We start from the raw sequence: 20669 nt of genomic DNA, 5'->3' as shown, positions 1-20669 counted from the left end.
TTGGGCAAGGCATCAGACAGAGATAGGACGATGTCAATGACACTGTAACCATGGGTCACATAATAAGTGCCCCTCATTGGTTTGGCTTGAACGATGGTGCTTCACACTTGATGTACTTGAGACAATAGGCGCAGACAACCCCTCAATTCCTGTCCATTTCCCTTCCATCATCGACTCCATTCTTACATTTTCTCTTTCAAATCAAACAACTCTATCAAGACAAAACCTATTCTACAAAATCTACCAGACCAAATCGAAATCATGGATAAGCTCATCAACGCCGCCAAGGAGTACCTTGATGATGACAAGGATAAGCGCCAAGGTATGTTGGACATCTACATTTCCATAGCTTGGAGCCAGGAGAGCTTTGATTACCCCGCCATGTTTTGATGGTGCCCCTCATCGGATGCTATCATCGCATGGTGTTGGGATGGTGTAATATAGCTCTATTGCTTCAGAGACTTTTGTCATGTTTATCTAGTTTTGGCCATACATGCTAATACATACTCTACTATCCAGACCAGTCTCAACAAAGCCACGGACAGCAGCAAGGCTACGGTGGAGGTCAACAACAACAGGGCTATGGCCAACAACAAGGTTACGGACAGGAGGGCGGCTATGGACAGCAGCAGGGAGGCCAGTATGGCCAGCAGCAGCAGTACCCTCCTCCTGGCGGCATCCGTTAGTCCCCCAACGCTCCCCACACGAACGATTCTAATAAGGATACAGAAGCACAAGGTGCTGGTGCATTCGGAGGCTTCCACGGCGGAGATGTCGACTTCAACAACGCCAAGGAGGAGGCTCACCAGAAGGCCGGATCTTCTGGTGACAAGGACCTCTTTGGCAGCATTCTAGGTGCTCTCGGACAGAAGAAGAACAAGCTTGCCGACGAGGACCTTGATGAAGAAGGTGAGTGAATGATATCTTTTAGAGAGGAATAACATACTGACATGAGTGACTACCAGATGCCATCAAGCAGCACAAGAACACATACGATAACGACGAACCACAGCAGGACAGTAAGAGCCTCGGTACGGCCGCTGCTATGCAAGCCCTCAAGATGTTCACACAGGGCCAAAGCCAGAGCAGTGCTGGCGGTAACAGTCAGACTGCATTCCTAGGTCTCGCCTTGGCCGAGGCCAGCAAGGTTAGTGATTCCCATTAGATTAAACATGAGATAGTCCCAAGCTAACCGATTCTTGCAGCTCTTTGACAACAAGGCTGCGAACGGCAAGGTAGCTGATGGAACCAGCAAGGAGGGCGTTATCCAGCAGGCTGGTGAGGTCGCTCTGAAGATGTACTTCAAGCAACAGGCCGGAGCTGGAGGGCAGGGTGGTGGCGCTGGAGGTCTCATGGGACTTGCTTCCAAGTTCCTGTCCAAGTAGTCTTGGAGCATATTGCAAAAACAGTATCATTACAGCGAAGACCTAAAGTAGGCATTGAACAACGATGAAATAAATATAAGATCCCGTTGGAATCAAACACACAAGTGCTGTCTATAGGTCCTTTTTCTGTAGCTCAGTTACTCAAATTCTCCCATGAGCAATTAGAATGACAGAATAATCCGGGCCTTAAAGAGGTTTTCGCTCGCTCTTTGTGAACCACAAGTAAGATCAAGTGATTTTATGCCCCCTTTACGAGATCCACAACGTCCAACCATTCACTAGGTCTACGTCGGCCAGACTCTGTGGCATTGTGCAAGTACTCTTCCGCTTCACCTGCCCATGCAAGGAGATGCTCCTCGCTACCCCATTCTCCTGTAGCCATCAAACCAATGGGTAGCTTACCCTCGCCCTGATCTGGGTCAACATACCCGACAGGCGCCGAGAGTGAAGGAGTACCGGTCAAGTTGGCCAGGAAGACGTAGAGCATATTCCGGATGGTAGTGTTAGTATCGCTCATACCGTAGGCTTCGTCGCCAGGAACGATGGGCCATCCGATCATAGGTGATGTTGGTGTGAGGATGAGCAGGCCAGGATGTTTCTGAAATAAGAAGGCCAGATGCTGCATGATGAGCTCTCGAAGAGCACTATACTTGAGAAGGTCTGCAGCAGGTGTCCTGGTCCCGACAGTCATCAGAACTTTATTAGCAGGGCCGACAAGAGAAAGCCAATCTGCGGGATTGGGGGTTCTTCGACGAGCAGACTCTGCCATCTCGGTGATACAGATTACACTATGTGCAAGTTGCGCCTCGGGGATATACGGAATTGTGATATCGATGAGTTCGTAGCCGCATTTTTTGGTGAGATAATCGACTGCCCGTTCGCAAACCTTTTGGACGCGAGGATCGGCTTTGTTCCACCAGTCACGGTAGATACCAATGACCTTTTTCTGATCCTTGGGTGGTGGCACAGAGAGTGCAAAACGGCCTTGAACGTGGCAGTCAGGGTTGGGCTGTGACATGACACGATACGCAATGGTCAGGTCTGCGACGTTTGCTGCAAGAGGTCCGGTGATGCACATGGTGTTATTCATGTACAAGGCTCTGTTGTGTGTCGTCTTTAGACCGTAGACGCCGTTGAAGGTCGGAGGAATACGGATACTACCTCCAGCATCAGTGCCAACGGAAATGGGCACGATGCCAGCTGAGACGGGCGGATGAGCCTCCAGAAGAAGAACCTCCGGGATAGTACGACTTGTTGTGCCAGTTGGTGGGTGTTCCTTGAGCGGCCTGGATGTGTCAGTTACGGTTTAGCATGATAGAATCCGTGCTTACATTGCATCCACTGGTGTCTGGTCCAGGTCAGTACTTTGGCTTAATATGTTTTGAAGGGAAGACTTACCAGATCCAAGCTCATGCATGGCGTTTTTGCCAATGACCACTGCACCAGCCTCTTGGAGCTTCTTCACTGGCCATGAGGACTCTTTCTGTTCCTTGAATGTTTCAATCTCGGGATTGTACTTCATACCAATGTGGTTATGGAAGCCTTTGACATCGGTATCGTCCTTGACACCGATAGGTACGCCATCCAAAACACCGAGAGGTTTACCAGCAGTATAGCGCTCAGTTGAAGCTTTGGCAGCCTCGAAAACAAGTTGATCCTTGCCATGGTTTTCAGCCCAGCCATCTGCATACTTTCCGTCAGGTCTAGAGATGTGAGGTAGAAGGGCCTCGGCGACTTGGAGAGGGGTCACCTTTCCGGACTTGTACATCTCATGATAGTCACTTGCAGAGTAGTAGCGTGCCTTTGATTCTGCATACTGAGACTTGAAGAGTTCTGGTCCAAACTCGAGCATAGGTCCTGTAGGACCTAGGGGAGTGACAGTGGGCTAGCAAGCGTTAGATGTCGATGCTTGCCATGGTGTGAGGGACTGTGCATACGTGGAACCTGTAAGGTATATCATCGAGAGCAGGAATGTCTTTGATGATGCCAAAGTGTGCATTGTTCCAAAAATACTGTTGAAGAAACCCTACTCTGGAGACGCTGGGCAATGTAAACTTGAATGTGTCTACTACCGGGGAGAGAGAGTTCTTACATGCTGGCGCCAATTGCAAGAGGAACACCTCTAAACACAGGATTGTTCTCGACATGTGGGTTATAGGTTGCTGCGGGAGCCTCAACAGGCTTTGGATAGTCTGCAAAGTCGGACGGAGCCATGATGAGATTTGGCTCGTGGCCCTTGAGTCGGAATGAAGGGAATAAGCAAATAATATGTTGCAATTGAAAATATGTTGAATTGAGTTGGTAGTTATAGAGATTAACTTCAATGTTGAAGCCGAGATAAGATAAAAGCTACTACTACCTATACGGCCCAACGAGTAAGCTTTGTCCTGCAACGTCAGCTTGTTGACCCCACAGGCACCTTCTGAAAGTGATATGGATACAATTGCCGAGGCTCGTGTTAATTGCCTGACTGCGTATCAATTTGCAAACTGCTTCCCCCATGATGACCATTCATTCCTCTTTCTTTCTAGACAGTATCAAATGAGGACGTATTATTTTATCAACATATACTTCACCTCAGCAATATGTTTTGCCACACCTTGTTTTGGGTCATGCCGGGTTCTATTTACTTGGGTTACCTAAAGTGGTAACCAGGGGACAACAAGGTGCCATCTTAGTAGCTTTCTTCGGGTCTATCTAGAATGCAATAGAGCATCAGCCTACTGGCTACCCGCATAATACATAGCTCATTAACACATACCATTGGATTAATGGCATCTACCTATATTAAAGGAAAAGAACATGTGGTCGCCTTACGTCATCGCAAACTAAGGCCCCGCGTCACAGAATCGCATCACATGGGAGACTTGTCACTCCTCACTCGATAAGCCCAAACTGCAAGTACATTTAGTAACTAAACAACAAACTATACTCGTGACCGTTCCCTTTTCTTCGATAAACTGTAGCTATTTTCTTTTCTGTCTTTGCAACATCTAGCCCATCTATCTTTGATTAGCATTTTCAGCTCATGGTTAGCGACACATAATCTCCATCGCTCATATGAGAGCCAAGCGAGCTCTTACACGGCTCGACCCCTAAACCAGCCCCGCGATAAGCTTTGTCTACTGCACAGCAAACACTCGCCATCAACATCATGTCCCTCTTTGCCGCTCAACTTCATCCTGGCCGAGCACTGGGCTTTCTAGGTTTGTCTCTCCTACCACCATTTAAATAGCCACTAATATTCGGTTCACAGTCCTCGGCGCAACCCTTCACGATGTCCTTACTCGTCTCAAAGCCGAACCCCAGCGTTTCCCCAAGATCGAGCTCTTATACTCCCCCGATCGACCCGTCACCGAACCTGTCGGAGTCAGTCTCCCCGCAAACGGCGTGCGGTTAAGGTTTGACGGCCCTGAGCAGCGACTGCGGCTTATTGAGGTTACCGACTTTACCAAGAATCATATCACGTTCAAGGAGAGAGACCTTGTCAAGCCGGCAGCTACAGGATCGCCTGTGCCAGGAGACTCGACATCGGGCCCGACATTTCGGCATATATATCACAAGTTACTTGGACCAACATACGCGGGAGAGTTCATTCCGCCATCCAATACCCATGATAACGGCATATACGTCCTGTCATACCCTGGAGTTGCCTTCAACTTCTCACTGAACCCTTCTGAATACTCCCCCGAGAAGGATGTAGTGTCCACTTTCGCATCGGCTTCTAGCCAAGTCGCAACATCCATGGCTGTATTCAGCGGTGACTCGTGGGCCGATGCCAGGCCGAACCTCTGGACAGAAAAACTGCCCAGCATCAAGTCAACTACTGTAATTCCTCGGGGCAAAGACGTGTACCCCGACGAGATCTCGCTTGTTCGACTGTACGGGGCCGGAAAGATACAAATGTTCAGGAAGTGGACAAACAACTCCTTCATGATCACTCTTGGCGAAACCACACCTCAAGATCTGCTCATGGAATTGGGCCCTCCGAATGCCATATACCGCAAGAACGATCAGAAGATGGTCATCCATAAAATGCGCACGGCAAGCAATACGAAAGCTCGACCGGAAGCCGTAGATATTGGTCGACCAGAGGATTTAACCGATACAGATCAATCCTCCCTGCACGATGGATCTGACGTATCTGATAATGAAGAAGCTGTTGATGACCATATTGGTCTCAATGCAAATGGTGAATGCTTCTACAATTACTTCTACCTCGGTTTTGACATCTTAGTATCCACTCGCGTGCCCCCTTCTCAAGCTCCTCCTGGGAGCAAACCGAACGAGGCAGAGGGTCAGAACGGCATCATATCACATTCTCCAGATCGTCTAGTAGCCACAAAGTTAGTCCTACACGGCAACATACCCGGTTCGTATGAATTCAACCGACACCGACGTTGTCGCTGGGAAATTGCATACTTGGACTCCTTCATAGACGATGTCAACGGTCCAACAGATTCAGAAACACCCTTCCCACGGATTGAGGATCGTATGAACGCAACTTGGGCCCCCGCATTTCCTCGCAACGACTCGCAACAAAGACAGCGCGGCATGGTCCTTAATCGAGGCTGGGGTGACAGTCCGGGTAGCAGCTGCGAGTTTCTCGGAGGGTGGGAGGAGAGCGGTGCAAAGCGCGCCGAAGCGAATGGCGATTCTACGACAACCCTGTATGGATTCCCAGGAATGGTGTTTGAGGTTTTGAAGAATGGGCATGTCAATACTGTGACAGTATTTTGATTGAGGACTTGCATCACGTTGTTTATGGAGTTGATGGTACTTATGAGTAGCTTGCAAGCTGACTCTGTTCTGATTGTGATTGATACCTTTGCCTAATTTAGAAAATCATATACTCGCTTGGGCGATTCTTTCTATAACAGTACTACCATTCACCATCCGCTGGCTCGTTGTCGTTCTTATCGTCCTGTGTTGTCCTCGGGGAGACAGAAACTGGCCAACGTGTTCTATGAAATGAGATATCAGCTTGGTGTTTCTAGGCATATTGCATTCATCAAACATGTACCACTTATCAGTGTCAACGTCTTCAGGTGCGGCAGACCAGCTGGAAGCTCCCTTGTCTTGACCTTGGCCTTGGTTCTGGTTGGAGATGGTAGCATGGCTGCAAGACTGACGAAGTTTGAGAATGTCATGTTCGACCTCGTCAGTCAAGTCCCGCAGCTCCTTGATCATGGCGTCAATATCATTTATGAACTTGTGACGCTTGTCCTCTTTGGTGTCCGGTTGGACGTTGTCCTTGCCCTTGTCGGTGGGCATGACGGTTTCTCGGTTTGAGTTGTAGTTCTTGGTTTAGTTGTAAAGTCCCGATCTGTTTATATAATAAAAGGGAACACTCAGGGTGTGGTAGACCTATATAGTTAAGATGATGCTATGACATAGCGGAGACTCTAGGTCTTACAAAGCTGGTGCCATTAACATCTCTCTTCGTATTCACTGTTTTGTAGGTAGTTTCGATGACAATTGTATTATTGCAAGGTCTAATACGATAAGTTATAAAGAAGACAAAAGCAGTTCAAAGTTGACATTGAACAGTATTTCTGAAAAGATCGAATGAGTACAACATTCATTCATCCTAAGGATAGAAAACTATGCCCTTTAGAGGGTTTTTTCTCTCTTATATACATAAAATTCCTATATTCAAATGAATTTTACCCAATCTGGGCATCTCCTGATTGTCTTGACAATTGTCGCTTGTTTGAGCGAAACTGCCCAGTTTGTGAGGAGTTTGTCAACAAATTCATAGATACTAGGTAGTAACTGATTGATAAATGCTAGGCCAAGGAAATATATTGTGCTACCTACTATTTCGAGGCCGGGGCTTGTCAGTGTAGTCAGAAAATAACACAATAGTGAATTTCCTGGCACAATAGTCGACATTGATGCTCTATACACAGCAACACAATAGCCTCTACCTGAATCTATGACAGCTCCGTACCTTTGATACGAACAAAAAGAAATATAGCCTGGAATAACTTCAGATGAAGCATGCATAACTGCAATCGTAGGGATGCGGTAGCGAAGTATATCTGATGAAGATAGAGAATTGTATCCCATTCTAGCGAGTATTTCCTTGGCAATCTTTTCACTGTCGCAGGCACAAGCAAATATTGGAGATAATTGTCGATTGTTTAAATACACAGGCTCTCATGAGTAAAGACGAGTCCCTTGAATCGTCGTTGAAGCCTTCATTCTATCCCTGCATCGTACACGTAAACACCAGGTATATTCTTCTCTTCATTGCCTTTTCCTTCTTTCGAATTTATTCGTTCACCACTCTGAAACCTCTCCCTTCTTGGGTCTTTCTACACGCACGACCTTGTCACAGTTGAGTAGACATAGGGGATCGTAAGCCTTCTTGATCTGTACCAGTTGATCAGTAAAGTGTTCATCGCTCAGATTCAGAGGGTGTTCTTACCTGTCGCATAGCATCGACTGTGGTCTCGCCAAGTTCATGGGGGAGATAATCCCGCTTGACAAGACCAACGCCGTGCTCGCCCGTCACAGTACCCTCCATCTCGACAGCCTTCTTGACCATGCGATGCACCACAGCTTCAGCCTTTGGTCGTTCAGAGTCGTTATATAAAAGGATAGTGTGGAAGTTTCCATCACCAACGTGTCCCACGATAGAGGCAAACAGGCCACTCTTGGCCATGTCCTCCTTGGTCTGCTCAATCAGATCTGGCAGCTTGCTCATAGGCACGGCGACGTCACCGGTCCACACGTGATCGTCGGGCTTCTTGACAGCCATTGTGCTCCAGAGCGCCTCCTTTCGCGCACTCCACAACTCGTCTTGCTCCTCCTGGTTCTTTGCAAACTCAAAGGTCTTGCTACCGGACTTCTTGGCAAGGCCTTGAACCTGAGCGATCTGCTCCTTGACACCGGCAGGAGTACCGGCGAACTTGAAGAAGAGCGTTGCTGCCTCAGCCCAAGCTTTCGATGTCATGCCTGCATCGTTGATGCACTTCATTTGGTTATCATCGAGGATCTCGACGGCCGCGACAGGAACACCTTGACCAACAACCTTGCTCACGCAATCAGCGGCGTGGCGGATCGAGGGGAAACTGCAGACAGCAACACTGGTAGACTCGGGTTTGACGGTGACCTTGAGAGTGGCCTCGGTGACAAGACCAAGGGTGCCCTCAGAGCCGATGAAGAGTTTGGTAAGGTCGTAGCCAGCAGAGCTCTTGCGAGGTCGTTGCCGGGTCTTGATAATTGTGCCGTCAGCGAGGACAACTGTCAAGCTAAGAACCCACTCGCGCATGGTACCGTAGCGGTAGGCGTTAGTACCGCTGCATCCGGTACCGATCATGCCACCAATCATGGCACCAGGGCCGGGGTCGGGAGGGAAGAAGAGGCCTTGTTGACCAAGGTGGTCGTTGAGAGCCTCCCAACCCATGGCAGGTTGGACAACAACATCAAGATCCTCCTTGTGAAGATTGATGATCTTGTTCATACGGCCAAAGTCGATGGAGACACCCTTGCGTGTGGGAGTAAAGTGGCCCTCGAGACTGGTACCGCCGCTGTAGCCAGTAACGGGGATCCTGCGTCTGTGGCAGACCTTCATGATCTCAGATACTTCCTCGGTAGTTAAAGGGTAGACAACACAGAAAGATCGTTCATCAGCACCAGCTTGGTGCGAGGACCAGCTCGAGGTAGCGTGGTGTTCGATATCGTTCTCGGCGGTGCTGACATTATCCTGGCCAACAATCTTAACAAAGTCGGCCCAGGCGGCCTGCATATTCTCGAGTTTCGTGTTGTGCTTGGGCGCTGTAGTCTTGCCGAGAGGAAGTGTAGACGAGGGTTCAGGCTCTCTTGGCCAATAAGTACCAAGCCAGTATGAGATTCCGACACCTGAGAGGAAGACTGCATTCTATTAGTTTGGAGGTCTTGATAACAAAGTCATGATATGGGACTCACCAAAAGTCATCATCCAGTTCCGTGTAGGATCTGTTAGATTACGCCACTCCTCATATTGTGCCCGCTGCTCCTTCTCACGCCTTAATCGAGCTCCAATACTGCCCATGACCTGGCCCTGGAACGACCTGCCCACCTTGGTCTCATTGCTCTGTCGTGCGGCGGGTTTGTTCTGCTTTCCCGGTTCGATCTCGGTAGCGTAGGCGCGGGTCAGAGTCGCAGGTAACCTCGAGGCTCTGCAGCTGGCTGTGGTAGGTGTTCGCAAATTCTGGAGAGCAGCACGCTGTGCGCGCAATTGAAGAGAAGCCATGACGATTGGAAGCAAGCAAGCTAGCTAGCTGTAGTCGGTGCGCGGGGAAGGGGCTCAAGTCAATCGCACGAATTAGCAAAGCGCTGAGATGGTCCAATGGTGTAGAGAGGTCGATTGGGAGTATGGGAGCCGGTCAAGAGAGGAATTGGCCGTCAACGAAGACGGTCGATGTTGAGCTTAAGGCTTGAAGCGTACGGTTATGGAAATTTGACAGGCGGAGTTGGAATGCCGTACTATAAATCCCGAGCCCCACCTTCACTGACAGACGGCATCTTGTTCGGGGCCCTGAGATCTACTCAGATGAGATCTTTAGCTGGCTACTGCATGAACATGGAGGGAAGTATGAAAATCCAATTGGCTATCCAAATATGATTGACTTCATGTTCATTCTTTGGTTTGGCATCCTCGGCTTTCCCAGTCGCGCTGTTCCATGTCCGTCTTCTCGGTACATCTCTATCCGGCCGTCGTCCCCGGAGCTTCATTGAAGGGTTCTCAGCTTTATCTGATATTTCTAATCTGTTGATCAGTACATTATATACTTTGGAGTAAATCCTCACTGGTAAACAGTAGCTATACAGCAGTAAGTTTAAGAGTAAACTTTCTTATTATAAGCCATCACTGTTGTCAGACAAACTCAATTCCAAGCTTCATCGTCTCTAACACGTCAGCTTGTATTTCCCATTGGGTCCTGATACTAATGCTGATCATGGTAATTTTTCATACTTGTGATTTATGGATGTTTTAGGAAATTCTAGTCGAGGAGTTCACCTCATTCGGAAGCCAACCATCGCCAAGTCTTACAATGCATTCCCATCAAAAGTACACCGCGGAGATCAAGTCCGCTCTCTTCACTCCATCTCAACGCATATAATACGCCTTCTAACGCATCCAATCAAAAACACCATTCCATCCCGAAACTCCGTACGTCCGTTCTCATATTGTAATTACCAACAGCACTACCAAAATCTCCCTGCAGTTTGTTCACGCATGCAGCACCAAATAGTCATGTGCGGCCCTCCTTCATACACTCCGATGTTAGACAAGCTGAACAGAGAACGTCGGTGAGCCACCCTGCATATGTGCAAAATAGGCACCCAGTTCGTCATCACTTTGAATCTGCAGTGGCAGCTCGTTACCTTTGGGGTCCTTTATGATACCCTCGATGCGAACGCACAGCGCACCAGGAAACTTGGCCACTGCTGTCTGTCGTAGTTCTTGAATTGATTGTGAAGCCATTGTAGAAATCCACAGGCTAGTGTTTGTTACATAAGTCGAGGACGGATGCATTCGCAAGAACACGGCAAAAGAACTTGCCACGGCGGTGACAGGTTGGAACATTGTGTTGGGTGCTGGTGATGCAAACTGATGCTGTACGTATTGCTGTTCCATATAATTCGGTTGGGGCTGATTTCCCAAGTACATGGACGACGCGTACTGGTTGTTCATGGGTACCCCGGCAGTGGCAGACGAGCCCAGCATTCTATGAGGTTGAGGAAGAGCTGCCTGAGGAGTCGGCATACTAGGAGTCTGTGGTTGCATTTGTACAGGTCGATTTGGCGGTACAGGTTGCCTCGTTGTTGTGTACTCCATTCGCGAAGTTGTTCTTGTGTTTATGGCTCCATAGCCAGAAGTGTCCATATTGGTTTCCATTATCCCATCAACCATTACCGCTGGGCTTGTAGATGGACTGGACCGCGACGCTCCTGTTTGCTGTATTGAAGAAAAGGCTGGAGATGGATCTCTCTCTTGTTGTACCTGATGACGGCGCGTAGGCTGGTGTCTTTCAGGTGTGACCTGCGATCCTTGAATGTCATGTTCTAGGTCACTGTTCTGAACATTGCGTTGGGTAGCCTCCTGTGGCTTGGTCGTCTCATTAGCTTTAGCAGCCTTTGCCCTTTTCTCGTCCCTCTTTCTCTTAATCACGTCCCTAGCGACAATTTCAATTGCCCTGGCCTTTCGACGAGACTTCTCATCGTCCCCATCAAGGGAAATGTCTTTCAAAAGCGCGACCTTCTCCAGCCATTGCTTCTTTAGTTCTTCCCACTGCTCTGGTGTCCCGTCAGACTTGCACGTGAACTTTGCGTCGCTGAGGACAATATGTAAAGCGGCACGTATGTCGTGAGATTCTTCTGGGTTCAGACCCAGTTCGTTCTTTGCATCAAGAAGCGTCATCTTGGTTTCCTGGTTGCGCAAGCGCTTGGTTACATCAGTACAGATGATGTCCAAGGCGAGCTGTTTCCTTTCTAAGTTCTCCTTGGATATCCATAGAACCTGTTGCAGGTTGGGACGCTCGTGTATCAGGCGGTTCTTGACGTAGTCCCATCTTCCAGGCCCAGCGAGGGTCTTTTTAACGATGGACTCTTCTTGACAGATTCCGGCAAAGCATTCACGGGTTTGTGCGTAAGTAGTCGCGTCGAGACTCAACACTTCCTTGGAATCGTTCAAGGTCATCTCCGAAGGAAACCGGACAAGGCCTTCTTCTTCACCGAGGTGCTGACGATTTCTTCGACTTTGTCTTTTGCTGATCTTGCGTGGCTTAGGCACAGGAGTCGCTGAAGCAGCGTCATCTTGGAAAGAATTCACGGGCTGCCCAGAGGCTGCTGCTTCTTGGCCAGGTAGCTGGTTCGTCACGTCTCCTTCTTCCTCATCATCAAGCGAGGTATCGTTTTCAAGTGCATCATCATTGTCGGTGTCACAAGATCTTGCTCGGTCACCGTGTTGAACTCTGAGAAGCCATCGATTTCGAGCACGCACTCTTATGAGCTCTCGTGAATTGATGTCAAAGCCGTCATCCTCGTTGAGGATCCGCAGCATCTCGCCTTGCGGGATATTCTTCTGCCACAGCTCATGGATGCGTTTCACAAGTCGGTCATCTTTATGCTTGAGCCTCTGCTTTGTAGGGAATTTCCAGCGACTGAACTGCACTTGGAAAGCCCGTTTGCTACGGCACACGCGTGTAAGTTGATGGGGGAAAAGCATACATGAGTTCACTTACACCGGAAACTAACTAACCTTGGTGTGAATTGGTATACATTTTTCATGTGCACCATGATGTCCTCTAGGGGCCGGCGCTCATTGATGTACAGCTGGTAGCAGACATTTTTGTGAGGCTCCCATTGGTAGACCATTGTCCCTCATTGTCTGCTTCAACGGGTGCCTGCAAGTGTAACTGTCTCTGCGTCTTTTGTCAGAAAGGCTCAACTTAATCTTTCAGCTTAGCTTGTGTGGAGTTAAAGAGGCTTTTGCATTGCTGGTTGATTTGGGCGTCCGGAATTTTAGTTGGTGGTTGGATGAGTAATCAACACACAGTTCACATGTATCGCACACTGTATTGAGAACTGTGCATGCTGACATTGATGATGGTTAGAAGTTGAGACCGTTTTTACATGTGATAGAGATTCTAGCTTGACATTTCAGGTCCTTGTTCATTCCTCTATCCAATCCAATAAGGTCCTCGGCTCAGTCTTGTAAGTCAAATCATTGATATTGTCTGTTGATCGTCACGAGGTCACTGGGTATCGAACTCTAAACCAACATCGACTTGATTTCGACTTGATTTACTCTGTACTCTGACTTCAACTTCCCCAATAATAATAGCAATAAACGCCATGGCATCTCATTCACTTCCCGAAAGTTACGCCTCTCTAGATCTCCCAACTCTCCAGCTCTTTCACCATCCCCCCTCCTCAAAGGATGTCACCCCCGTCATAGTCATCAAGCTTCACCGTCCCGAAGCTCGAAATGCATTCACCGACACCATGGCGGCGTCTCTATCCCACGCGCTAAACACCCTATCGGGTGATCCTCGCGTTCGCGCTATAGTCCTCACCTCATCAGATCCAAAGAACCGCATGTACTGCGCGGGCATGGACTTCAACGAGGAGCACGCACTTGGTAAAGACGCCGCTGACCATCGAGACTCGGGCGGCATCGTTACCTTGCCCATGTACCGTTGCAACAAACCCGTCATCGTTGCCATAAACGGCTCGGCTGTTGGCGTGGGCATAACCATGACTCTGGGTGCCAACATCCGCGTTGTGAGCCGCGATGCCCAAATTGGCTTTGTGTTTGGTCGCCGTGGTTTCAGTATGGAGGCGTGCAGCAGCTTCTTCCTCCCGCGCCTGATAGGGACCAGCCGCGCTCTTCATCTCACCACAACGGGCGGCGTCTACCCAGCCACGCACCGGCTTTTCGACGGACTCTTCAGCGAGATCGTTGCCCCAGACGAGGTCCTGCCTACGGCGCTCAAGATCGCCGATGAGATCGCGACTAATGTAAGCGGTGTTTCCGCACGTGTGATGAAAGACATGATCTACCGGGGCGCATCGTCGCCCGAGGAGGCGCACCTTCTCGAGAGCAAGATCTTTTGGGATTTGTTTACGGGCAAAGACGCCAAGGAAGGAATGAAGAGTTTCTTGGAGAAGAGAAAGCCAGACTTTACTGGGACCATGGACAAGAATGCGCCCAGCATCTACCCGTGGTGGACACCAGTTGATATTGCCAGACCCAAGTTGTAGACAGTGACTCTTGCTGGAAATGTGTGTTTGATTGTCCTATTGTGTTGATATCTTTGACGTATGTACCTATCTATCGTTGTATGTATACCTTTTTATTTAGTTGCGCTTGGGTCAATGAATTACCGTCTCACAAAGCGCATTCTTCATCGACAGTGAGACACTGCCATTGCCATTCCAGCTCATGCCCAGCCTTAACCCCATCATGTCTCACCCCCAGATTGTTTACTACATAGTAGTTAATGTCTTAGGTCTACCAATTAGTTAGTGCACTTGGACCGTCAAGAGGTCATGGGATTGTTAGGCCCATGCCTCAAAAAGGCCCTTGCCTCAAAAAGGCCCTCCAGGCCCTCTCCTGGCCTCTTGCCTTCCCCACAGTTGACATTGGGATTGACTTTTGATCGACCCACTCTTGGCCCGAACCTAGGAGATATTTTCTGTAGCGAAGATCCCAGCTGCAAACGAACGTCATGTGCAAGTCAATGTCATGTGAAAGCAAAGGGGGCGATACTGAGCCACCATGATAAACACGTACGATGCAGTGGCTCTTCTTGGCCCTTACGAATAGAGAGGGGGGTTTGTTAGTTTTGAAGTCAATTTCACAAAATCATCTGTTGGCTGCCTCTGTCTTTGTGTTGGGCAATCGATTCTATCTATGGGACGACTGCTCGAGGTTGATTTGTCGATTCATAGGTAGAGGCAATAATACGGCATTCCACACCATATTTAACCTCATAATTCGTATAATTTCGCTTGGCATACTGAGTCACTGCTACAGAACGAGGCGGTGCTAGTTCACGGTATGAGATTGCCAAGAGAATAACGTAAGAGAGGCAAATTGCCAATAATGCTTTGTTCGTGTTTTTCTAGTAGAAGCGCCTGAAAGCCGTCCTATCCGTATGCCTCAGACCACATCGGTCGAGGGAGGTATGATATGATACCTCAAAAAAAACAGAAACAATGCAACAAAATCCTCTCAAAATCAGTAGAACTGACTTTCAGTCCAGTTCTTGGGTGTCATCCCACGTAAGCTTTGATTCCGTTGATGCAACCATGGCCATGCTTGCCGGTATAGAGAAGAAAATGAAAAAAGAAGATAAAAAACAAAAACAAGGTGGTAAACCCCAACTCCATGCCTGGTAAAATTTCAAAACATAACTGTCCTGTCCTATCCGGTTGAATCCGGTCGTCGAAATTTGACCGTTTCCATCGCCGCGTTGCTTTCAAGGCCGTGGGTGCGTGATTGTATGCGTAAGCGGACGGGAAGTGGGTGTTTAAGCTGCTTCCCGAGATACCGCACGCACTGTAAGAAAATCAATGTATGGTGTTAGGAAGTAACCTCGCGGTAAATTTGTGTTCGCCGCTTGTTGCCGAGTCTGTGTAGATCTATCGGCGTGGGGTATATGGTGTCGGGAAATAGGAGTTGTCGAATGAGCTCGCCGCCTGCTGTGGGTGATAATTCTGATAGGGGGTTCTGATAACAAAACTCTTTTTGTTGCCAGACAGCTTGGTCTTGAGTTTGGTCTTGGTCTCGCTGGTGTATTTCTCCTATCGTCGACCAAGCTTGAGCAGTCGCGTTCTCAACCACAAAATAAAGGCAGTCCAGGCACTGTTAGTTTTTCGCTTGGCAGTGTTGGTTCGGTGAGTTGACTGAAAGTGCACGTCGTCGGCTCGGGAGCCAGGCGTCGTGCCTCTGTGCGCAGTATCGTAGCTCGAGGCGGCGAACTCTACCTTTTCGTTCTCAGTGGTGAGCCCCAAGCCAACGGTACCGTTGCCATTGCCTGTCGTCTTGCGGGAGATGGTGGGTCGAATGTCAATGCTAGTGGACATTCGATCGCACGAAATGCGAGATGTTGCAAAACTGCTCTTGCGACCATTCTTGGTGAAGCGATGAGCTTCGCGACTCTCTGCGCGCTCCTGCTTGCGAATCTGCTCACGAGCATACTTCTCTTCTTTTGCCTTTTCCTTCTCTTCAAACTTGCGACGAGCTTCGCGGACGTTCTCCTGGCGAGTAGCAGTGTCGACCTCGCTGCGCGAGCGGATACGGAAACCACTCATGTCGAGAGAGCTGCGGAGAGGGGACATAGCATTTGAAGAAGTAGATGCGGCTATCATCTGTGGGGAAACCCAGGAGCCAGATGGTGGGCTGGCGCTCGATGCAGAGTCGATTGCCGTTGTAGACCCTGTGTTAAGGTGCAGGTCGGAACGGCTGCGAGTTACGATACTATGGGGCTTTCTTGAAGAAATTCCAGAGGAAGTACGGTCGTGTGCAGTGATGCGCACAGGGTTCACGTCAGATAGTGAGCTGGTGCGCTGACTTGCAAGCGAAGGACGGCGGGGGTGAGGTGCTGAGTGCTGCAGAGGATATGCACGAGCGGAAGATTGAAGGTTTGCAGGTTCAAAATCGACGTCGTCTTCGTTCTCGGTAATTGTAGGTGAGCAATCGCGAGGGCCACTGGTATTGTCAAGCGAGGCGAGGGAGTTGGCGTAGGAGAGAGGAGGCGTCGAGGTTCGTGGTGTTTGTTGAAAAGGATGGACAAATGATCCGTTGCGGCCGCCACTGGTAGAAGTAGCTACAGAAGCATGCGAAGCGTGGGAAGTGCCGCTTGTCGAACGCGCATGAGAATATTTAGTTGAACGCTTGCCTCCGCTGCTGAGTTCAGTGGCCGATACAGAAAAACTGACATCGCGGACTCTGCCGGCAGGTGTTGGCAGTGCTGAGGCACCTGCCGTGTAAGACGAGTCGTCGCCATCCACATTATACGAGGAATAACCAAATTGACCTTGCTCATCCCAACCGCGATCCAAATCGAGAGAATTCTTTTCTGAATGCGAATGATGCGACTGCAGTTTCTTGAGGATTGGCTTTACAGCTGGTCGGCTTCGTGATTTTGTTATCTTTCCGTGTCCATGTCCATAACCGTGGATCGGTATCGGACTACTGGTTTGCGCCATCGCCATTTAAAACCAGTAAAGGTCAAGCAGCAGAGATGGGGAAAGGGGATTGCAAGAGGTAAAAAGGACAAGCAGATCAGAGATGTTCTATACGAGGGGTTTCCTCTCTTTTTTTGGGTTGTTGGCTTGGAGGTTAAGTTGTTGGTTGTCTTCTCTTTCTCTTGTCTGGTCTCTTTTCGCCCGTTGCACGGATACGGGCGCAGCGCAGCGGGTGGTGAGGAGTCTGTCGCACGCCCAGCGTATCTCAGAGCATCATGAATGAATTCTGTTCAGGTTGCACAGAGTGTAAAGGCTAAAGAGGATACAGCAAACAAACAAGTAGATAGGTAGACAAACAACTGACAGACTGCTCGCTCTTTGGGGGAAAACGACCAGCGTACAGCAAAATAAGGTAAACAATCAAGACAAGACAAGACAGGAAACCAGAAGCAATAACAAGGACTGGAAATGTCGCAATAGAAGACTGAACTGGACGGGGGCCCGGAGGGTAAGCCTGGCTCTAAAGTTCTAGGTTTGGTTCTAGGCTACCAGGGGTGTCCTAGAGAACCGAGAGTAGTGGGTGGGTAAAAGGAGGAGTCGACCCAAAGAACTCAAGACTTGAAAAGCCAAGGAATACCAAAGAAGATCCGGCAACGTCAAGCGAGAACAGCACCGAGAAGGAGAGTTTTTTCTTCTTTTTCCCCTCTGATCTGACTCGAGTAGAGGTGATTGATTTGGAATGATATGACAGAAAGAAGGATAGATAGAGGAGGGGGAAACGAACAGGGAGGGTAAGACGATAATATCTCTGTCTTCTACTAAAAGGTATTGTCTCTCACTGTGGCCGTGTAAGAGGCGGCAGATTACGACGGTGAGAGCGGCGGAGGCAGTTCCAGTCCAGTGAGTGGAGAGTTCAGAATGGCGGTGCGTCCGGAAAGAGGCTACTGCTGTAGGTACTACAATCGCTATCACTCAGGCGGGACTCAGCAAAACATAGCCCCGGAAGACATGGGAACAAGATACCGGTAACCCGTACCTACAGAAAACTGGGTTTCGGTGGCAGCGAAGCCGAGTATCCCAGCCAATGTCAAGACGTTCTAGGCCACATTCAGCCTCATTCAGAACATGGGCACGTGGGGTTGACCAGTCAATCGACGGTGTTGAGCTTCCTGTTTCCCACTTGTTCATCCACAGTATGTTTCCAAGAGCAGGGATTGGACAGGGTCCTTCGGCCGCGGAAGCTGCCAAGCGAAGAAGGTCGGTCTGTCAAAGAAAAATGTGATGAACCGTCAAAATACCATGTCTTGTAGCGATCGCTTGATCTTGACGGATTGTTGAGCCTTGAGAAAGAGAGGCGGTAAAGCGAAAAAGGGGAAGAGTCCCTGAAGAAGGCGGGGTCGTGATTCAGGAGTCTAAGACATGGCAAGATAAGACAAGGCAAGGCGAGACAGGACGACAAGTAGGTGAGTGATGATGATCAATCAGTCGGCCGTAGATGTATTTCGATGCTCTGCAAAGTACCTACCTATCTAACCAAGGTACATAGCCTAGCCGACAGTATCTTGGCGGCTGATAACACCACAGATAGAGCCTGTAGGTAAGATTGGGGGCGTTTGCGGGGAGGGGGAATTCTTGGGACGTGAGATGCAACAGTCCGTATCTGTCTCGATGGAGGGGAAACAGATAGATGGCCCAATGAAAAGAGTAGGATCCAAAGTGATGATGCGCCTTGAAGAAGCACAGAAAGTTGTGCACGGTAAAGACCTGAGGAGAGGACAAGAGAAGAGGATAAACTATCGGTACGCCAATGCATTACTCTCTCTGTAGCCTCGCCAACTTTTACTCTTACTTTCATAGTGCTAGGCCATTTGATCGGCCCTTTTCGGCTGATGGGAAAAGAGTGTGATACCTAGGGAAGTAAGTTATTGTATAAAACAAGTATTTCCCTCAGCCTCGTTCATTATTTGTGTAATGGATGTGCTTCCCAGATCTGGCTCCTTTTGCATCATATACCGTTTCATCCCATGTTGATCCCCCGGATATCAGTCTCATCTATAACCCAGTATCCGCCATAACGTCCTTCGTTTCTTCCAGATCGTCCAAGATTTCTTCTGTTTGCGGGGTTTTTATCTCGGTTCCTGTAACGTAAGCGCATCATCCTGCTGCACATGTCATTCATTCATTCATAATTCTCTACTCAATCAGTTTCAGTAAATGAATCAAAATTTTCAAGCTACGCGACTAGTTAATTAATTAATCAATCAATTCATCTCAAAACGCGTCCATCCGCCCGTCTGTTGCACTCTCGCTTGTTTTAATTACCTTTGTCTGCCCGTTCATCCCGCGTTCCTTATCTTGACCTCGACCACAACCTGTCCCTTGTTCCCTTGGCACTAGTGGTCGATCACTCGATCTAGGCCAGTCCAGTTTTCCATGTCATCACTACCTCTTTTCTCTCATACGCACATAAAGAATAGCCTAAAGGACTCGTGTGTACATATCATCGACCACGAAAGCGGCTAACGTATCTATCGAGGCTTAGATCGTATCTGTGAGATAGACGCGTTATGGGGTTTGAGATTGATGACACGGCACTCACTCAGCCTTGAACAGACATCATCTGCATAGCCTTTGTGATTTAATGTCATTCATTGACTACCAAGTTATTAGTCTGCAATGAGGCTTTTAACCTTGAATAACGCCCATGCGTCTACTCATTCCTTCTCTAGTCGGAGGTCGGTCCCTGCGATGTGTTGAGTGAGGGGAATTAATCCAGACTGCGCCACTTGGCACATCGTCATCAGGTACGCGAACGCCATCAAACTGTCTTTTTTTGGTCATTTCTCCTCAAATTCGACTTCCATGGTTGCGGTTCAGCTATGCAGGGCATCAAAGGCCAGAACCCTTGCAAGATTGCATTCACTCACGGTCACGCGATCTATACATCCTGACTCAACACCCAATCTCTCAACACATGATAGACTCTCTAGTCTGTCATTATCTTACAGCTTCATAACTTTCCCCAAAGGGTCCTCTACTAACATCTCTTTAACTTGCGCCACAATATCTATAGCGTCCTCTCTGCCCCTCTCCTCATCTTTATCAACCCCTCCTTCTCCTCTTTCCCCCGCCTTGATGCTTTACAACTCCTCTCTCGTGCTCAAGTCAGGTGAGAATAGACTTCGTAGTCACTGGGTAGACTGAATGGATCTCCAACACTGCCTCACGCACAGACAGACGTTTCGTCCTTGTATCTGATCCTCCTCTTCCCCCACCAAGTACTGTCAGTAACTAGTAATTGCAAACTCGCCTCCTTCTTCGTGAACGGTTGGTTATTGGCCAATGCACGCTGAAAATTCCGTGTAAATCTCTGTCAACATGCCATTTGAGTCTTTAATACCCCATCTCCATTGTCTCCGTTCACCTTACCCCCAAAAGGTATACCGAGTGGGGGTTGCTAACTCACCTCCGGACTGTCATGTCATGTCATGATTCAAACCCACATACCAGGCTGGGTATGATGACATTTGTATCCACCTGCTGAAGAAACTTCTTGTTTAACTCAAAGTCAACAAGTAAGCAAGCAAGCAAGCT

General features: G+C 48.8%; 8 protein-coding genes across 8 annotated transcripts; 3 read left to right on the top strand and 5 right to left on the bottom strand.

Moving 5' to 3' along the window:
• The first annotated feature begins 25 nt into the window (after positions 1-25).
• On the top strand, positions 26-2440 carry FGSG_00709 (uncharacterized protein). Its single transcript, XM_011318111.1, has 5 exons — positions 26-322; positions 520-681; positions 730-909; positions 966-1147; positions 1206-2440. Exons 1-5 carry the CDS (start codon positions 262-264, stop codon positions 1383-1385), a joined length of 765 nt encoding a protein of 254 aa, XP_011316413.1. The 5' UTR covers positions 26-261; the 3' UTR covers positions 1386-2440.
• Positions 1485-3714, bottom strand: FGSG_00708 (uncharacterized protein). The gene is made up of 5 exons (XM_011318110.1): positions 3478-3714; positions 3323-3425; positions 2784-3270; positions 2717-2733; positions 1485-2671 (listed from the first exon to the last, which is right to left on the bottom strand). The coding sequence occupies exons 1-5, from the start codon at positions 3660-3662 to the stop codon at positions 2555-2557; spliced, it is 909 nt and encodes a 302-aa protein (XP_011316412.1). The 5' UTR covers positions 3663-3714; the 3' UTR covers positions 1485-2554.
• An 825-nt stretch (positions 3715-4539) lies between these two features.
• Positions 4540-6125, top strand: FGSG_00707 (uncharacterized protein; the record flags this gene model as incomplete). Its single annotated transcript, XM_011318109.1, has 2 exons — positions 4540-4591; positions 4642-6125. The coding sequence occupies 2 exons, from the start codon at positions 4540-4542 to the stop codon at positions 6123-6125; spliced, it is 1536 nt and encodes a 511-aa protein (XP_011316411.1).
• A 915-nt stretch (positions 6126-7040) lies between these two features.
• Positions 7041-7457, bottom strand: FGSG_11813 (uncharacterized protein; the record flags this gene model as incomplete). The annotated part of the gene is made up of 1 exon (XM_011318108.1): positions 7041-7457. One exon carries the CDS (start codon positions 7455-7457, stop codon positions 7041-7043), a length of 417 nt encoding a protein of 138 aa, XP_011316410.1.
• A 213-nt stretch (positions 7458-7670) lies between these two features.
• Positions 7671-9627, bottom strand: FGSG_00706 (uncharacterized protein; the record flags this gene model as incomplete). The annotated part of the gene is made up of 3 exons (XM_011318107.1): positions 7671-7763; positions 7819-9266; positions 9321-9627. The coding sequence occupies 3 exons, from the start codon at positions 9625-9627 to the stop codon at positions 7671-7673; spliced, it is 1848 nt and encodes a 615-aa protein (XP_011316409.1).
• A 1035-nt stretch (positions 9628-10662) lies between these two features.
• FGSG_00705 (uncharacterized protein) lies at positions 10663-12755 on the bottom strand (the record flags this gene model as incomplete). The annotated part of the gene is made up of 2 exons (XM_011318106.1): positions 10663-12568; positions 12640-12755. The coding sequence occupies 2 exons, from the start codon at positions 12753-12755 to the stop codon at positions 10663-10665; spliced, it is 2022 nt and encodes a 673-aa protein (XP_011316408.1).
• Positions 12756-13062: 307 nt separating this feature from the next.
• Positions 13063-14206, top strand: FGSG_00704 (uncharacterized protein). The gene has a single exon (XM_011318105.1). The coding sequence runs from the start codon at positions 13236-13238 to the stop codon at positions 14142-14144; it is 909 nt and encodes a 302-aa protein (XP_011316407.1). The 5' UTR covers positions 13063-13235; the 3' UTR covers positions 14145-14206.
• A 1483-nt stretch (positions 14207-15689) lies between these two features.
• Positions 15690-17102, bottom strand: FGSG_00703 (uncharacterized protein; the record flags this gene model as incomplete). The annotated part of the gene is made up of 1 exon (XM_011318104.1): positions 15690-17102. The coding sequence occupies one exon, from the start codon at positions 17100-17102 to the stop codon at positions 15690-15692; it is 1413 nt and encodes a 470-aa protein (XP_011316406.1).
• Between the last annotated feature and the right edge of the window lie 3567 nt (positions 17103-20669).

Source organism: Fusarium graminearum, chromosome 1, assembly GCF_000240135.3.
Source record: "Fusarium graminearum PH-1 chromosome 1, whole genome shotgun sequence".
NCBI lineage: Eukaryota > Fungi > Ascomycota > Sordariomycetes > Hypocreales > Nectriaceae > Fusarium > Fusarium graminearum.
The sequence above is the reverse complement of the archived record's forward strand: the minus strand, read 5'-3'. Positions and strand labels throughout refer to the sequence as shown.

Bases quoted from the DNA above. Each gene is read 5' to 3' on its own strand.
- FGSG_00709 (XM_011318111.1), top strand. From the start codon at position 262: ATGGATAAGCTCATCAACGCCGCCAAGGAGTACCTTGATGATGACAAG. The intron at 323-519 runs GTATGTTGGACA...TCTACTATCCAG, and splicing joins TGACAAGGATAAGCGCCAAG to ACCAGTCTCAACAAAGCCAC. The intron at 682-729 runs GTTAGTCCCCCA...ATAAGGATACAG, and splicing joins CCCTCCTCCTGGCGGCATCC to AAGCACAAGGTGCTGGTGCA.
- FGSG_00704 (XM_011318105.1), top strand. From the start codon at position 13,236: ATGGCATCTCATTCACTTCCCGAAAGTTACGCCTCTCTAGATCTCCCA.